The sequence below is a fragment of the Schistocerca cancellata genome, chromosome 2 (assembly GCF_023864275.1).
Source record: "Schistocerca cancellata isolate TAMUIC-IGC-003103 chromosome 2, iqSchCanc2.1, whole genome shotgun sequence".
Lineage (NCBI taxonomy): Eukaryota > Metazoa > Arthropoda > Insecta > Orthoptera > Acrididae > Schistocerca > Schistocerca cancellata.
In genome coordinates, this window is record NC_064627.1 from 835,943,951 (window position 1) to 835,963,410 (window position 19,460).

Consider the following 19,460-nt stretch of genomic DNA (forward strand, 5'->3'; position numbering starts at 1 on the left):
GAATCAAATTGGCAGGAACTTTCAAGTGGCGGGGTGCAAGCATTGGAAAATAGAGGCAAAGGTTTGTATTTTGATTTAGAAACAAATTTAAACTGTAAACAGCTCCACCCAAATATTAAATTATCTGGGTCCGATATGTTCACATGTTCTTCAATATGGTTATCACCTCAGAAAATGGGTATACTAGCAGCACAATTTGGAGGATGGAAAAGACTGCTATACAACTCTTACTAGTAAGATCAAACATTATGTCGAAACCCAACTAGTGCTGTTACCAAGCAATTTATCACCAATCTCTTAGTAACTGAAGGGCCTCCCCCTCTCCAACCCCACCCCCCTCACCACACACACACACACACACACACACACACACACACACACACACACACACACACACACACACACAGAGAGAGAGAGAGAGAGAGAGAGAGAGAGAGAGAGAGAGAGAGAGAGAGAGGAAACCACGACAATAGCTAAATCATCAGCTTCCTGTTTACTGTAAACAAACTCCCTTCAAAATGATGAATGTTTTAAACGAACCTGCATACTAGTTTCTATTCAGACTCAAACTCACCTCACTCCTTGGTGGTGGAACTGCAGGGCACCTTATTATCTGGTTCTGTGGTGTCTGACCATATTCATGATCAAGCAGATGATATGAAGTTGGTGTAACAACTGTCACCTCTTCTGCAGTTGTGATATCAACATAATGCTGCTCACCTGTGTATTGGGAGCAAAGTTATAATGTATCAAAAATAAACAGCACATTAATTTGCAACATGCAAAGTCAGCAAGTAGTAAACCCCCCCCCTTTCCCCACACACACCAGGACCCACACAAAACCACTACCATCACTCGAAAATAAATAATTTACAGAGATGAGTGTTGTTCAGAGCTTATCGTACCCAGTTTCGCTTCTGGTGTGCTGATATTTCGGGTCCCATTATTAGTCAATGCAGCAGGCCTTCTCCCACGAGGCATGCCGCTAGTGGCACACTATCCTGAAAATTGCAGAACAATTTTTATCAATAACAAACTACTGATTTGAGAAGCAAGGTGGCAGGGAACAAAACATATGATACATGAACAATCACTTGAAGTTATAAAACTAGAGCTGACAGACACTTTTCCATGTAACGAATAATGACCTTTGGTTTATGTTAACACATTACCACTATCAGAATGTAAGTCATTAATGATGGTCGAAACTTCAGCCTGTAAGTGGACAGTACCAAGGTTGGAGAAGTAAAAGTACAACACTGAATGAAAATTTAGTAACGCCATACCGCCTCTTGGCAAATATATTAATAGCAAGACATTAAAATTGGGAACTGTTTGTGATTATACACCAGTAGACCAAATTCCTCTCTTGGCTATTGGCAATATGATCTTTGTCGGGAAGCCACCAAATTTTATCAACAGCACAGTACATTCATAATCATGCATGTAATACAAGTATAATATAACTTTGCATTCCAAGTGTGAGTTGGTCACAGCAACTGTAACGGATTCCACCTATTGTGGAATTCTCACACCCTCCACGTAAGAGTGCCAAGTGACACTACTACCAGAGGGGGGTGATAATATTCCTCTTGGATGTGCAGCCGGATCATAACGTCTTCATGACACAATATTTCCGCGGTCCAACTGGCCGCCATCTTCAGGTGAGTGCTGGTGCACGATCTCGCCGGAACTGACTTCCCAGCACATGCGGCAGCCCCTATATAGGCAGCAGAAGGCCCACAACGCGTGGGCGAGAAGGTGCCGTTAACTGCCCTCTAGCACAAATAAACATACCGCGCCGCCAGAGGTGGAAACAGGTGAAATTGAGATATCGCTATCAAAAATTTAAAAATTTTATTCCAACGATCGAAACACAGACCGTTGTTTTTAAATGTCTGATAACACCTGCAAATCAGTGGCTTTTCTGCCTTTTGCTGGGAGCATTTCCTCGAAAATAGGAAGAATTCTGAAAGATATCATATCAAAAGTATTTTTCGTCCGCCAGCCAAAGCCTTCCCACAGTGGCAAGGGATCTTGTACACACCTCAAACCCAAGTCATCCTTAACAGAGCCAAGAAACGCTCTAATCTTGGCTGGAGGACAAAAAATACTTTTGATATGGTATCTTTTCAGAATTCTTCCTATCTTCGAGGAAATGCTCCCAGCAAAAGGCAGAAAAGCCACCGATTTGCAGGTATCTTCTGGTGGCTCAGGTGAATGTCCAAACTGGAAAGCACGACATCTGTTTATCGATTTAGCCATTCTGCTTGAACACAACATTAAGATGGTCCAGTTCTTGTGTCAAGCTTTCTCCATCTGAAATGGCATAAGCTCTTCTTGCCAACGTCCACAGGACCCCCTTACGCTGGCACGATGGATGACAGCTAGAAGCATGCAGGTAACGGTCCGTGTGCATAGGCTTTCAATAAACACTGTGTCCCAGTGTCCCATCATCCTTTCTGTACACCAGAACATCCAGAAATGGAAGCTTTCCATCACTTTCCACCTCCATGGTAAACTTGATGCTAGGATGCAGGGAATTAAAATGATCTAGGAGGCGGTCAAGAGCTTCTCTCCCATGAGGCCACACCATAAACAGGTTGGTTTTAAGGACACCGTCTTCAGTGCCATATCCTCAAAATCTTCCATAAAAAGATTGGCAACTATTGGGGACAATGGGCACCCCATAGAAACTCCGTCAGTCTGTTCAAAATATTTGTCATTGAATAAAAAGTACGTATTTAGCATCTGTTCATATCAAAAGTATTTTTCGTCCGCCAGCCAAGATTGGAGCGCTTCTTGGCTCTGTTAAGGATGACTTGGGTTTGAGGATGCCTGGTGTGTACAAGATCCCTTGCCACTGTGGGAAGGCTTATATTGGTCAGACAATCCGGACCATTCACGACCAATGTGTTGAGAACCAGCGGCACACACGGTTGCTCCAACCTGAGAAATCTGCAGTGGCGGAGCACTGTCTCACCGAGGGACACAGAATGCTGTATGACGAGACACAAATGGTTGCCCCTGCATCTCGCTATTGGGACTGTGTTTTAAAAGAATCCATAGAGATTTGTTTATCTCATAATCTTATTAATAGAGACAAGGGTTATCTTTTAAGTAAGACTTGGGACCCGGTGTTATCAGACATTAAAAAACAACGGTTCAATCATCGGAATAAAATTTTTAAATTTTTGATAGCGATATCTCTATTTCGCCTGTTTCCACCACTGGCAAAACGGCGCCTTTTCGCGCACGCATTGTGGGCCTTCTGCGACCTATATAGGGACCGCCGCTTGCGCAGGGACGTCAGTTCCGGCAAGATCGTGTACCAGCACTCTCACCTGAAGATGGCAGCCAGTTGGACCGCGGAAATATTGTGTCACGAAGACGTTATGATCCGGCTGCACACCCGAAAGGATATTATCAATTATTACGCCAGGAAAGCCTTCGTAGTCACATACATGAGGGGTATTTAACCATCACTTAATTTCACAAGTAAAAAGCCGGTCCATATACAAAATTTTTCAATCATTATTGGCCAATGTGAGAATTTAGATTCTTCTGTAAGCTATGTGTAGGGTGCCCTGCAGCAATTTTCAGACGAAATGTAACCATTGCTATAATTTGGGTTTCTATTTTTTAATACTTTGTGTGATATCTCACCCATTATACGAATAAAATTTCCTTTATCTCCAACAAATCACAAATTATAAAATAAAAAGGCATCTGGAGTTCACCACAGCGAATTGTGTAAATCTCTGGATAATGAGGAATATCAATACTTCTTGTCAGCTTTGACCAGTGATGTAGGAAAAGTGCGACAAACATTGTAAACAATGTGGTGACTATTATGTGACATTGGTGGCAATTTTTTCGAACTAAGTGACTGTGCTACAGATCACGCTTATTTGCTTTTCCAATCCACAAGCAAACCTGTCTTCCTCCAACCTAAACTAGAACTCAGGCTAAGCTAGAGATCAATTTGTCATGACAACCAAGTTTTGTGCTTCCACATTTGTTGGCTTTGTCAACTAACAACCAAACTGTGGAAATACAAACCAAAAGGTGGTGCCACAACAGTCATTAACATTATGTCACTGATCCAAGTCAACAACTGGTATCAAATATTCTTCTTGAAAAGGGCTTAATTTTGACTGCAAGAGCATTCTGGCACTTCCCAGAGACTTTTTAACATAACAGAAGAAGCTGATACCAAAGATTTAAAATATCATGTATTAAATTATGGCATAACTATAATTTGCCACTGCACTGGTACCAGTGATCTTTATGATGTGTGACTAACATGATGCAATGGGCAGTAACTTCTTCCACCAAGTACGAAATCTAATCTGGAACAAGGAATTCCCTCAAAGAATCAAACAGACCATGTATAAAATTTATCTCCTGCCAATCATGATGTATAGCCTAGAGGTGTGTGTCATAAATAAGAGAAGAGAGTCAAATACAAGCATGTGAAATGAAGTTCATTAGGTCAGCTCTACAAAAAACTAGGAGACTGTCAGGAATGATTATGTAAGGAGAGACCTGCAGGTGACATTGACTACAGAGGAGAGAATGAGTGCTTTGAGACTGAAGTGGTTCGGTCATGTGAAGTGAATGCACCTGACAAACTCCACACCAGTATTCGGAGATGGCGGTACCAGGAAGAAGACCAATTGAGCGGCCTAGAAAGAGATGGACAGACCAGGTTAAGGAAGATCTCAAGAGGAGAGGAGCAACATGAGATGTAGTGGAGAGGGAAAAGCTACATCAGGACAGAAACCAATGGACGCATATCGTTCACAAAGTTCCTACCAGCCCTGCTGGAAGGAAATCCTGATGATGATTTCCGATGCACAGGAATTTTCATTCACTTCAGTAGTAACTGTTAGCAGTTAGTCCTCTGGGCAAGATTTTCCTATCTTTGTGTAAGAGTGGCATTTTTACAACTGACAATTTTTTGCCTGAAACAAATCAAATTTATTTGTTAGGACCACTCACAATATGCTGCCTGAAAATACCCTAACAAATATAAACACACATCAGTTTATTTTTCCTTTAATTCACTTCTCTGCCACACAATTGTACAGGAATTTTATGTCTGGCTTGAATACTGCTTAATATAGGCTGGTAACTCTGGTGAAAATTTAGCTATTGTTGATGCTCTGGTACCATGGGAAATTAAATTTTAAGTGATAAAAAGTTAGCACAAATTTTTTTTGCTGTTTCATAAACTTACATTACAGTAAAATAATACAATTAATAATTTAACTTAAAACACAAATAACTGCTTGAGAAAGACTTAGGCAATACCAAATCAATGTTTAACAGAAACTTTGATTCCTGCAGGTGTGATGAGGCTGTCAATTAACTATCCCCAATTTTCATGTCTGAGAATTATTATCCCACACTACACTGCAATTTCAAAAAATTAAGTGCAAAATAAAATTTTTAAATTGCAAGCCAGATACGGTTTAGCAAAACTTATGTTTTGATGGATGGAGCCTCATTTTAAGGCTCAAATTTAGAGAAACATGGGTTAGTATGTAAATTTGTGTTCCAGTCTACAGCTGCAAAAAGACATCTTCTGAACTATGTGATTACTGTTACTGTAAAGTAGGCTGTCCACAAAAGTACATCTTTTAAAACTCACACAATAATGTCAAGCATTTTCAGAAAAAAGATATTAAAAGGAAGTAACAATGCAACAAGTAACATGTAACAAGATCTGACCTGCAATTTTTATGCCAAAAACTCTTCACAAGCTCACACTGGAGCCTGTGTTGCAATAATTATAGTCATCACATATCTTCGTTTTCTAACAAATTATTCAAGTTTTATAAACAAATTCTGCATAGTTAATGTTCCTAAAAATAAGCTTCCATTACAATATGCTACCCATTTTTGTTGCGGCACGTTAGAAGACATTTAAGGTATACGTAAAAAAGACATACTTTCCAAGTTACAAGTATCACAGATGAATGCAAAATATAACCATAAACAAGTACATTGAACTATTGCAAGAACAGAAATATACATGCAACAAAATCGAACACGTGTGACGGACTGAAGTGCCTGCATGGACTTTCAAGACAAGAATAGCAGTTCAAATGATTCCCAAATAATTGCACACGTCTGTATATAACAACTCTACAATCAAGAAACTGTGGTACGCGTTTTACTTCACGTCAATATTTTAACATCTAATACGACTGCTTTTTCCCAGAAACATTCAACACGACACGTGGTTCAGTAATTAGCATCTTACAAATATCGTTATTTCTTTCTTTCCACTCGACGCTGATCGTTATTCCAAAATCTAGCATGAAACTCAACGTGTTATCCGAATATCTATCACGAAGCTAGACGATGCATCACACTGTCTTTACATTTCACGTTATTTCGTTTCTCGTGCTATATGAACTACCCACACTATTGAATGTTAACGGTTAACATTTTCAATTTTCACATTACACACAGGACGCTTCTTTGCTTGAAAAAGGCCGATCATGTTACCAAACTCAAACTTACGAGTTCACTTACGACCCACACTACTTTACCAAAAACTGTAACTCGTTATACTTACTATTAATGAAAAGCAAAAACATCCAGCCACGGCATGAAGTATAACTGCAACTCTTCACTAAAATTTTAAAATGTTACATGATCACAAAAAAAGGATGCAATGATGCCGAGCATTTGAAGGTGTAGTCTTTTGTTTTGTGATTGGCTTGGTTAGCCGCAGTCACCGTGCCATAATTACAAATTTACGTTCATTTACTTTCCTCAATACACTCGATTTAATGCCCACACTAAAACCAACTCAAAAATCATACACGGCACGTGCTTATTAACAAGTAATACGATCAACAGGCTCCAAATTTCCACATATTTCAACCACACAACCTCCCTCACATCCAGCCATCTGCTGCAAACAGCCAGTAGCAACAATGAATGTGGCGCGAACTTGTATTTCCCGCAAATAACGTACATTCGGTCTCGGCCCTGGAATCGGGGCCCAGAATGTACGTACGATTCACTGTATTAACTTCAGAATCACACCGTTTTGGAGCTTGGAATATCGTATAGACAATATACGTTAAATCTTAAGTCATATTTTCTAATTTATAAAGACCGAGTACTCAGTAGTAGCACATCTAACACAAAAATTGGTCGTTATGCTCGGTCTAAGTTTTGAAAAGTTGCTCGCCAGGTGACAGCAGCGGAGCAACATGGCGGAACTTTACATGTGGTAGCAGATGATTTAGTCTGATGTTTAAAGCTGCTTTGTGTGTCGTATAATATAAATCAGAATTATTTGCTCGATAAAGAATTAGTATTATTCCATTAATTAATTAAATCCAAGGTGCCAAGTTGAGAAACGATTGATAACGGGAAGAGGGTGCATAGTAAACAATTATGAATACGGATTTTAGTGCCAGATTGTGAACCATTAGAGGAAATAGAATTTAAAGTGTATGAGGGTCAACCACCAGTTCTTCATTATTATATATACAACGGTGCAATATGTGTAATTTTTTGTCAGTATTTTTATCGATTTCTCCATTACGTATGCCCACGCACCCTACTTCTGGCTCTGACTGAAATTCGGGTGCAAAGGACAGTTTTGTTCATGCTGTGAATAGAGTTATTCACAAACGTATGTAATTATTGAGGCTTACGTGACAATTTCAACGTTGTTACTGCTTGCAAATGATGAACGAAGAGTCAATTTTGTCTCAGAATGGCGCCTACGATCAGTTGTGCTGTGTAAAAATTGCACATGTATACATTCGGCAAATTTCTTTAGAAACGATTGAAATGTGATCATTGTTGCAAAGAGCGAAATTTACTGTTGCAACTGCATGCCTTGTTTCATAAGGTAAGCATAGACCAAAGCTCTTATTAGGTCTGCATGAGATTGTCACAAGCCCTGTGCAATATATAATGGTAAATATCTCAACACTACCAATGTACAAACCTTTTAACTAACGTATGGTATATACATGGCATGCAAATTAATCCTACAATGGATATAAATCAATCGGTGTTTTCCTGTTTTAATGTGGGCAGTAAATTGCAGATGGACAGCTGTAGACTAGTAGTACATATATTGAACACACAGTACTCAGGTGTAGCTGGTGCAGCAGTGCAGTAAATTTTATGAGGTCTTCGTCTCTTTGCTACTGTGTGTGCAGTTGTTTTATTTTTTACTATATATTTCTCTTATGCTGCTATGTTATAGCAGTCTGTTCCTGGTTGTCCATGGTCAGATATTTGTAATTCATTGACATTTCTAATACAGCATTTTGTTGGGAGTCATGAAGTAGGACCTACTGGGCACAACTGTGTTTAAGTTAATATTAGGTAGGGGGTCATTCCATGTTAAAGAGACTTTGTGACAAAAAAAATTAAAAAGACAATATTTCAAATATAATGTTAAAAAGGTCAAGTTAAAAGTACGTTTGTTCATTGCAAAATAATCATGACTATGAAAAAATTAAATTTCTACCTTCACTAAGTGTTTAAAGTGCACTACTCTATGGCGCCACAGAGAGGTATGTTTTATGCTATTTCCAGATGAGTATTAGTTGTGTTATCTATGGCCAATTGTTGTATTGTTGCAAAGAATATTGAAGTCAACATTGTTATGGCTCATCATAATAATTCGTTTTGTTGAGCTAAGTTATTTGCATTTCTTTATTTTGTTAGTTTTATAATATATGTGCAGCTTGTAACACCCGTAACAAAAAAGATACAAAAGTTTAATTTGTAATCTAGTAAATTTGTTCTGTACAATACCTTTATGTAAAAGTGAGGTTATGCACATGTTTTACAATATCATACCATTACATGACATTTTAAAATCTTATTTAACAATCTTAGAGCTGTTACGGGTGTTACTAATTTTTGTTTCGGGCGTTACTTAACACATGCATAACACCCGAACTTGAATTGCAAGGTTTAATGCCACCTTCATCTTTAGTAGGCCTAGGCTCTACATTTAAATTATAACCAAAGGGTATTATTATGAATGAAAAAAGTTTTTTAACTATGTTTATTACATATGAAAACAGTTTTAAGCATGAAAACAAAAATTTTTATTCCTCTGCATACACTTGTTTAAGCACTACACCTACATTATCAAAGTTAATTGGGCATTAACCTGACTCAACTGACGTTCTCCTAAAAAGTTAATTAAGCACAAAATTCTTTAGATTACATACAGTTTGTTTTCCATTCTAACTTTTCCAAGAACAACAATATTGCTAACCTCAGTTTTAAATTTTATATAGGCCCAGTAAACTGCTTATTGAGGCAAATTATAGCCATTCATAAGAGCCTACAATTTCATAAACATACTTGAGTATTTGAGCAAAGCTGTTCCATCTGTTCCAAGCAATCACAAGGAATTATTGAACGAATTAAGTTGTAATTCACAGAACAAAGACGGTGTTTTTGGGTCATGCCAGGAATGTCAAATTAAATTGAGCAAATTTATCCCAGAAGGCTTTGACTTAACAAAAAAGAGTGTCTGGCAGCAATGGGAAAATGATGTGAAACATCGTCCTTGTCTTAGTGAACATTCAGTGAGCTGCGATGATGCCTTAGCATCACTGGTTGACAAATTGCCTCAGTTTAAAAAACATTGCTATGTGAAGATAAAGCAGAGTGATTTCTTCCAAGGAAAGAAAAACAGCCTTGATGTTGAAGAATGTGTTCTTCAAATGGACTTTGCAGAGAATTATGCTCTAATTTCACAAGATGAGGTACAGAGTGCACACTGGGCGCATTCACAAGTAACTATTTGCACTTTCTGCATTTAGTTTGCAAACCATGAAGTCAGGTCCTATGCAGTCATCAGTAACGACCTTTCACACACAAAATATTTTGTGTGGACTTTTCTTAAAACTGTTATAACAGAGATTAAAAAAGCGTTTTCGAAAGTTAAAAGAGTTTTTATATTTTCTGACAGCTGTGCTGGACAGTTCAAAAATAAATATTCTTTGTACAAGCTACGTTATTTTGAGAGAGACTTTGGATTGACAGTTGAGTGGAATTTTTTTGCCAGTTCACATGGTAAAGGAGCCATGGATGGCATTGGAGGTGCACTCAAGAGGAGCATGTGGACAGCTGTTAGATCTAGGAAAGTTATTATTAACAACACAACTGACTTTTATGACTACACTCTGATGAGTTTTCCTAAAATTAAGGTACTATGGATTGATAAGATAACAGTGGACCATAACATTCCTATTTTGGATGAAAGGTGGAAAAATTTACAAGCAATTCCTCAAATCCAGGGCTGCCATCACTTTCGGCCTTATAACACAACTGATTTGCTGGCTTCAAAAACAGCAGAGTCATTAATGACAAGGATGTCGGTATTTATTACTGAGGAGGCCAAAGTTAAAACATTACATGCAGAAGATACATAAACTTCTATGAAGTGTGTGGTTCTGATGATTCTGATCAGGAGACAATATTGGAAGTGCTTGTTAGTTAAGCCTAACTAATAAAATTGAAAAGTCTGATTTAAAATTTGGATTATTTGTCTTGGTTGACATTTCAATTGACAAAAAGAAGCCAACCCTATCCAAAACTCAATACCGTTACTTGGGAATTTGTCAGATTGAGGTTGATGAAGAGGAGGATGTGAAAATAATGTTCCTGAAGTCAGTACGAAAAAGTAAAACACTTTTTAAACTAGACGAAACTGATGTTTGTTTTGTGAAATTCAGTCAAGTACTATCTAAGATAACAAGACCAGAAATCAAACAACAAGGTAACCGTTTGTACTAAGAGTTCAATTTTGAGTTGGATATTGCTGAAAAAGATTATTAAATGAAGTTTTTAAACCAATCAATAATAAGAAAACATTTTTGTCATAAATTTATTAGGCCTACAACATGAGGTAAATGTTAAGTAACGATATCTTGGCCTAGTTGTACTACAAGATTGTAACAAAATTTTTTGTGTAATAAATAGCTTTATCCTTCAAATATGTTTTCTTAAGTACATACTTTTATTCCAAATATACTACAATACTTCTTTTCTTTTTATTCAATTGTGAGAGGTAAATTTCTTCCTTCAAGAATCAAATCTGATGTAACACCCGTAACATTTAATGTAACACCCGTAACAGCAAAAAAAAAAATTTATATATATATGATGTCCAAAAAAATAAAAATTTATATTTCAAAATAAAATTTCGGGGAATACCTTTTAACAGTTGTTTTACAAGAATAAAAGCTTCATCAAGTTTGCAGAAATTAGAGAATTCCCTAACTCATAACAGGCACCAGGTCTACTTTTGGTAACACCCGTAACACTACTTTTTTGATTAATAACCAGGAGAATAATAAAACAATTCCAGTATCAACATTTCTAACATGAAATATAATGTAAGCCTTAAAAGTTTTCAATATTAAATTCAATAAATATTTTTCCTTACATTATTTTTCCTAATTTTAAGGTGTGTACATGTAACTGTGGAATTGCCCTAGGCCTACTTAGCATGTAACAGTATTATGACTGAATTCATTAAAAACTTTTGTTTTCTGTTTTTACAGTGCAGAAAAAAAAAAACAAGCTATGTAAAATAAGCACTGTTATGCAAGAAAACTATAAGCTACTCAGGTACCTTTAGCCAGTTATCCTACACTTTATGAAGAATAAACTACTACATTCGTTTCTGTCAACTCCTAAGAGCTATGAGGCAAGTAGCTTTGCTCGAAAATTGTACCATACTGTTTTTAGTGTTTGATAATTAGGAATGTTCTGTTCAATGTCTGTTTCAAAATAACTAGGTGGTCATCAGCTATTATTTTTATTTTACCCTGCTGTCAGCTGGGTAAGTGCCATTACAAATTCAGAGGACCAGTCAGTCCTACATTTATTTGTTACTTTCTACTTGTTCCACATTTGTTAATGAGAAAAATGCCAAAGTGCATAATGGTTTACAGTCAACATTAAATTGTACACCCCCCCCCCCCCCCACCACCACCACCACCACCACCACCACCACCACCACTGAACAGACTGGTTCGCAGCAAAGGCAGGCAAAGGTATACAGAAGTTAACTTGGGAACAGTTCATCAATTGAGAGCATGAGACTGTATTCACAGTAGGCCTAATGAGATCATTCGCATCCAGTGATTTAGTGGTTCCTGTGTGACGATAAAGAATTGTGATGAAACTTTGAGAAAATGTATGTTCCCAGCAAACATTGTTAAAGATTTAAGATCACATATTATATACTTGCACAAGATAGTCATTTGACATTATAAAGCAACTACTTTTGTGTGACTTGAGTTTACAGCAACTTTGATATATAATACCTCTGGTAATAATCTTTTTTTTAGAAAAGCAAAATTAGGCCATTTTGTACAACATTTTTCACTCTGTTAAGTGACAAAAGGTATATGGCCCTAAGAAAAGGCAAGAAATTGGAGGCATAGTGAAAATGCACACATATAGCTGATATTGAAATTAAATTTAACCTCTTTTATTGTGTTTTACAATTGCTAAGTACCCAAGTTCTGACAAGTAGGAAATAAACTCGAGTCAGAACACATCCCCCCCCCCCCCCCCCTCCGACTCACTGTGACCTCACTGTGTTTAATTTGCCGGATATAGACTGGGAGACTCAGACGTTCATAGCGGGTGGCAGGGACAAAGAATCCAGTGAAATTTTTTTAAGTGCTTTATCTGAAAACTACCTTGAGCAGTTAAACAGAGAACCGACTCGTGGCGATAACATATTAGACCTTCTGGTGACAAACAGACCCGAACTATTTGAAAAAGTTAACGCAGAACAGGGAATCAGCGATCATAAAGCGGTTACGGCATCGATGATTTCAGCCGTAAATAGGAATATTAAAAAGGGTAGGAAGATTTTTCTGTTTAGAAAAAGTGACAAAAAGCAGATTTCAGAGTACCTGTTGGCTCAACACAAAAGTTTTGTCTCAAGTACTGATAGTGTTGAGGATCAGTGGACAAAGTTCAAAACCATCGTACAATATGCGTTAGATGAGTATGTGCCAAGCAAGATCGTAAGAGATGGAAAAGAGCCACCGTGGTACAACAACCGAGTTAGAAAACTGCTGCGGAAGCAAAGGGAACTTCACAGCAAACATAAACATAGCCAAAGCCTTGCAGACAAACAAAAATTACGCGAAGCGAAATGTAGTGTGAAGAGAGCTATGCGAGAGGCGTTCAATGAATTCGAAAGTAAAGTTCTGTGTACTGACTTGGCAGAAAATCCTAAGAAATTTTGGTCTTATGTCAAAGCGGTAGGTGGATCAAAACAAAATGTCCAGACACTCTGTGACCAAAATGGTACTGAAACAGAGGATGACAGACTAAAGGCCGAAATACTAAATGTCTTTTTCCAAAGTTGTTTCACAGAGGAAGATTGCACTGTAGTTCCTTCTCTAGATTGTCGCACAGATGACAAAATGGTAGATATCAACATAGATGACAGAGGGATAGAGAAACAATTAAAATCGCTCAAAAGAGGAAAGGCCACTGGACCTGATGGGATACCACTTCGATTTTACACAGAGTACGCGAAGGAACTTGCCCCCCTTCTTGCAGCGGTGTACCATAGGTCTCTAGAAGAGCGTAGCGTTCCAAAGGATTGGAAAACGGCACAGGTCATCCCCGTTTTCAAGAAGGGACGTCGAACAGATGTGCAGAACTATAGACCTATATCTCTAACGTCGATCAGTTGTAGAATTTTGGAACACTTATTGTGTTCGAGTATAATGACTTTTCTGGAGACTAGAAATCTACTCTGTAGGAATCAGCATGGGTTTCGAAAAAGACGGTCATGTGAAACCCAGCTCGCGCTATTCGTCCACGAGACTCAGAGGGCCATAGACACGGGTTCACAGGTAGATGCCGTGTTTCTTGACTTCCGCAAGGCGTTCGATACAGTTCCCCACAGTCGTTTAATGAACAAAGTAAGAGCATATGGACTATCAGACCAATTATATGATTGGATTGAGGAGTTCCTAGATAACAGGACGCAGCATGTTATTCTCAATGGAGAGAAGTCTTCCGAAGTAAGAGTAATTTCAGGTGTGCCGCAGGGGAGTGTCATAGGACCGTTGCTATTCACAATATACATAAATGACCTGGTGGATGACATCGGAAGTTCACTGAGGCTTTTTGCAGATGATGCTGTGGTGTATCGAGAGGTTGTAACAATGGAAAATTGTACTGAAATGCAGGAGGATCTGCAGCGAATTGACGCATGGTGCAGGGAATGGCAACTGAATCTCAATGTAGACAAGTGTAATGTGCTGCGAATACACAGAAAGATAGATCCTTTATCATTTAGCTACAAATTAGCAGGTCAGCAACTGGAAGCAGTTAATACCATAAATTATCTGGGAGTACGCATTAGGAGTGATTTAAAATGGAATGATCATATAATGTTGATTGTCGGTAAAGCAGATGCCAGACTGAGATTCATTGGAAGAATCCTAAGGAAATGCAATCCGAAAACAAAGGATGTAGGTTACAGTACGCTTGTTCGCCCACTGCTTGAATACTGCTCAGCAGTGTGTGATCCGTACCAGATAGGGTTGATACAAGACATAGAGAAGATCCAACGGAGAGCAGCGTGCTTCGTTACAGGATCATTTAGTAATCGCGAAAGCGTTACGGAGATGATAGATAAACTCCAGTGGAAGACTCTGCAGGAGAGACGCTCAGTAGCTCGGTACGGGCTTTTGTCAAAGTTTCGAGAACATACCTTCACCGAAGAGTCAAGCAGTATATTGCTCCCTCCTACGTATATCTCGCGAAGAGACCATGAGGATAAAATCAGAGAGATTAGAGCCCACACAGAGGCATACCGACAATCCTTCTTTCCACGAACAATACGAGACTGGAATAGAAGAGAGAACCGATAGAGGTACTGAAGGTACCCTCCGCCACACACCGTCAGGTGGCTTGCGGAGTATGGATGTAGATGTAGATGTAGACCTCATTTGGCACTCTGCTAGGGGCTTCTGCTGGTAATTGTGTTCCTTTTCCATTTTCATGTTAGTTTCATGTTCCATGGATCATTTGCATGAAAGTTGTAATTTTCTGGAACTAGTCATTTTACATTCACTTCACAAATTAATTTGTAAATTTAGCTCCCTGCTGACCACTCACAACGTTTCTAAACATACAGACAGTAGTTCCTACACAGCACCTTTCACGCATTACAACAACAGAAATCCTTTATGGAATAGAAAGATTTGTCAAGGAGTAACTTATTCAGTTTGTTTTCAAATTTTACTTGTCTGTCTGTCAGATATTTTATACCACTGGGTAAGGGGTCAGAAGATTGGGTTGCAGCATTCTGCACCTTTTTTGTGCTAAAGCTGACCATAATGTGGAATAATTCTTTTAGTGTTGTGGTTCTGTGCATCAATATTCCTCTTGAACTGCATTGGAATTTCGTGAGGGAATAAATATACTGTGAAGCATAGTCCTTAAACAGATGTCTGTGAGATGATTGTGGGTGAGCACCATAAATTATTCTTGGAGCACATTTTAAGCTATGGAGACTTTCTTTCTTAGATGAATTACCCCAGAACATTATTACATATGACATTATTGAATGAAAATATGCAAAGAGTGCTAGAACACGTTCCTGTGCCTTAAGTTTTTGAGCATGCTTAACCAGCCTTTCTGACATTCCAAAACATATTACTGTTTCATTGACTGCTGAACTTGTAGGTTAAGTTGTTAAAATTTGCATCTGTTCTTTATAAATCCTGCATCTTGTTCTTTATAAATCCTGCATCTTGCTCTTTGGTTCTGTCAGCAAATGTGCATAGTCAGCACAGTTTCAAACATTACTTACTTTTACTGGCTTGTTTTGTTTGCCAATTTGCAATTTGTTTTCTGCTTCACACACTGAGGCTTGTCTCTGATGCAAACTGTCAGTTTCAGTGATGAAATACCAATTGATGATAATGGTAAGTTAGTGTGTAGCCCTTCATTTGGTGCCAAGTCTCATGAGACTGGAAATAAGGCTGAGAAAACTGCTTCCAGACACTTATTTACTGCAGTCTTGCAAGCTGGACAAATTTACTGACATGATGTTACGAATAGGGTGCTTCTTCACCAGAGCAGAAACCTTATCTCCTGTTTCTGTATCGGGTATCCAAATTCCTGTCTTTCCATTATGATTGTTTTCGCCAAAGAGATTACAACATTTTTTAGTTAACTTATTTATGTATTTTTGAGCCTCTCATGTTGAGTTAGCAACGGAGTTTTGTGGTGCAGACAAACTTGGGCTGTATCATCCAGCTTTGATTCAGTTTGTTGGATTAGTAACTCTTGTTGACAGTCATTAAAATCCATAAATAATGTCAAAGTAGCTTTTCTTGCATATAAAATTACATGCTTTACCTCCTTGCCCAGTTTAACAGGGAGATAGCTACTCCGGTCTCTGTCCATTTGTACTGAATCAGAGGAGGATTACTTGCAAAACACCAAAGTTGGTTCAGGTTGCAATTGGATGAAATTAGTCACTTTGTATAACACTAGAATAAAACATCTAACAACAAAAATGTAACTAATTCACAATCAAAACAAACAATGGAAAATCCAGGATGGAAAGTAATAATATTATGAGAAGTAAAGTTGCTAGTCTCCATATAGCGGAGATGATGAATCACAGATAGGCACAACAAAAAGACTTACACATTTAAAGCTTTTGGCTAAAGGCCTTCATCTTCATCAACACCCCCCCCCCCACACACACACACACAGATTATATATATATATCATGCAAACGCAACTCACACACAACTGCAGTCTCAGGCAACTGAGACCACACTGCGAGCAGCAGCAGCAGTGCTTGATGGGAGTGGGGGGTGGGGAGGGAGAGGGATAATATGGTGGGGATGGTGGATAGTGAAGTGCTGTAGGTTAGACGGAGTGGGAGCAGTTAGAGGGCGAGAAAGGAGAGAAATAAATTAAAAAATAATAAATAAATAAAAATAAACAGATTGGGTGTGGTGGTGGAATGACGGCTGTGTAGTGCAGGGATGAGAGCAGGGAAGGGGCTGGATAGGTGAGTACAATGACTAACGAAGGTTGTCGCCAGGAGGGTTACAGGAACGTAGGATGTATTGCAGGGAAAGTTCCTACCTGCGCCATTCAGAAAAGCTGGTGTTGTTGGGAAGGATCCGTATGGCACAGGCTGTGAAGCAGTCATTGAAATTAAGGATATCATGTTTGGCAGCATTTTCAGCAACAGGTTGGTCCAGTTGTTTCTTGGCCACAGTTTGTAGGTGGCCATTCATGCAGACAGACAACTTGTTGATTGTCATGCCTTCATAGAATGCAGCACAGTGGTTGCAACTTAGCTTGTAACCACATGACTGGTTTCACAGGTAGCCCTGCCTTTGATGGGATAGGTGATGGTTAGTGACAGGACTGGAGTGGGGGATGTATGGGAAAGGTCTTGCATCTAGTTTTATTACAGGGGTATGAGCCATGAGGTAAGGGATTGGGAGCAGAGGTTGTGTAAGGATGGAGCTTACCCCACCCAGTCTCCACTCCCATCATTCGCTGGTGCTGCTGCTCGCAGTGTGGTTTCTTGCCTGAGACTGCAGTTTTGTGTGTGTGTGTGTGTGGGGGGGGGGGGGGGAAGGGTGTGGGCGTGCACGCGCATCTATTGTTGACAAAGGCCATCGGCCGAAAGCTTTAAGTGTGAGAGTCTTTTGGTTGTGCTTATCAGCGACTCAGCATCTCCGCTACATGGTGAGTAGCAACTTTCCTTCTCGTAATATTGTCACAATCAAAACGAGTATAATTACAAACAAAGGTCAGATTATAAAGCTTGTTTGGCTATATGAAGCTCATAAGGACTATACTCAGCCAAGAGAACCCACTCACTATACTGCAGACACAACAATAAAATGCAGATAGTTTGAACAAAGCTACATAAGAATGAAGTAAGCTAAGTATAGCCAATTATTAAAGTAATTTCGACATATTTCCTATTAAATATGTATCTTGTGATATTTTCCATGTGAAATAAGTCAGTTAAATAGTTAAGATTAGTATATTAGTTTAAAAGTAGTGAAATGCAGACATAGCTATTTAATAGCCTAATTTTACATAAATCATAAGGTACACATTTTGTAGAGTGTCAAATGTGTTCTAGTATTGATCATGAACATTTGTATTACTTAATGCACAGTTCAAGACATAGGGCTGATGGTGTAGGGAAAACGTTTGATAGGGCATAATCCAAAAAAATTAAATTTTTCAAATAAGATTACCTCAGATTGTTAGAAAAACAATAAATATAAAACTGTCTTTTTTTATTGGATTTTATGCCTTTTTATAAAAAGTATTCACGAGAGTCAAATGCTTCGGAGAGGATTTAAATACATTTTTGCAGTTTTTAGATGTCTTATGAGTCAGATCTCACTTCCAATTCAACAAGACTTCTAATTTTACTATCCTCAAACACCAGTAGACAATTCTAAAACAAAAATTGTCAGATTTGAGTTCTAATGGAATATAAGCGTATTTTCATTGTGCCTCCATCGATCTTTTGTGTTTGCATTGCAAAATCAAGTCTAGCTTTTTTTGTAGATGGTTTGGAATATGGGGTAGCTAATGAAAATGGTTTAAAAGAGTTTACAGAACATATTTTGCATTAAGTGGCCAAAAATACCTATTTTTTGGTGTTTTTACAAAATTGTCAACTTTGCCCTCAATTTGTAAACTATTGGAAAATGGTAGGAGATTGAAATTGTATATTGGTTGTGTTGGTAAGTTATTACTTGCAAAGTTTCAGATTTATCCTGATATTACTTTTGGAGAAATAAAAAGGCTAAACTTCAAGTAGCTATTTTCTTCCTACCGACTTTGCTTCAGATTATCCATATGAATCTTGCTCATGAAATCCTTTATTATTTCACTTAAGAAGTACAAAAAGTTGTACAAGATGGCTTAGTTTTGTTTCTTCCAAGAAAATACTGCCAGAGATATTGTGTCTCAAAGTTGCCAAAAACTCAGAACTACACTGTCGAAAGCTGCACTATGTGGTCAAACAAATTACTCTCTCTCTCTCTCTCTCTCTCTCTCTCTCTCTCTCTCTCTCTCTGCAAAAATTAAACTGCTGAAAGTGAAACTTTACCGATGTTCACTGAGGGCACATGTGTATGGTAATCTGACATTAGGCCACTTACCATACACTGCCCTATGCACAGATGTTGATGCTGCAACCTGCATCCCATGGCCAATGCTGACCCAGCAACACTACCTCATTCCTGGATCAAGGTTGTATCACTTTGTTGTCCTAAGAGCAAGGTGTAAAAAGGACAATGTGGAGGCATTGGCAGTCACTTGGCTTTCATGCTTCTGTGGTCATGTAGTGTAAGATATTATGTACACATTTGATGGCAATTTAATTAATCAGATTGTGA

The 19,460-nt window shown here is 38.3% G+C and overlaps 1 protein-coding gene and 1 long non-coding RNA gene across 7 annotated transcripts in view; one reads left to right on the top strand and one right to left on the bottom strand.

Moving 5' to 3' along the window:
- Positions 1–19,460, bottom strand: part of LOC126162743 (transcription factor E2F6-like) — a 110,080-nt gene that overhangs the window by 55,308 nt on the left and 35,312 nt on the right. Inside the window, exons 1-3 of one of the 5 annotated variants that reach the window (XM_049919423.1) lie at positions 6,590–7,071; positions 906–1,001; positions 575–720 (exon numbers count right to left, since the gene is read on the bottom strand). In XM_049919423.1, the coding sequence (XP_049775380.1) occupies positions 575–720; positions 906–981 (222 nt within the window). In that variant the 5' untranslated portion in view covers positions 982–1,001; positions 6,590–7,071. Of the gene's footprint in view, positions 1–574; positions 721–905; positions 1,002–4,818; positions 4,948–5,736; positions 5,756–6,589; positions 7,072–19,460 lie in introns of those variants that run through there. The other 4 variants (XM_049919419.1, XM_049919421.1, XM_049919420.1 and 1 more) reach the window with 4 other exon arrangements.
- Positions 7,245–19,460, top strand: part of LOC126162746 (uncharacterized) — a 106,676-nt gene continuing 94,460 nt past the window's right edge. For both annotated transcript variants that reach the window (XR_007535109.1, XR_007535108.1), the window contains exon 1: positions 7,245–7,885. This is a non-coding gene — a long non-coding RNA (uncharacterized LOC126162746). The remainder of the gene's footprint in view (positions 7,886–19,460) is intronic.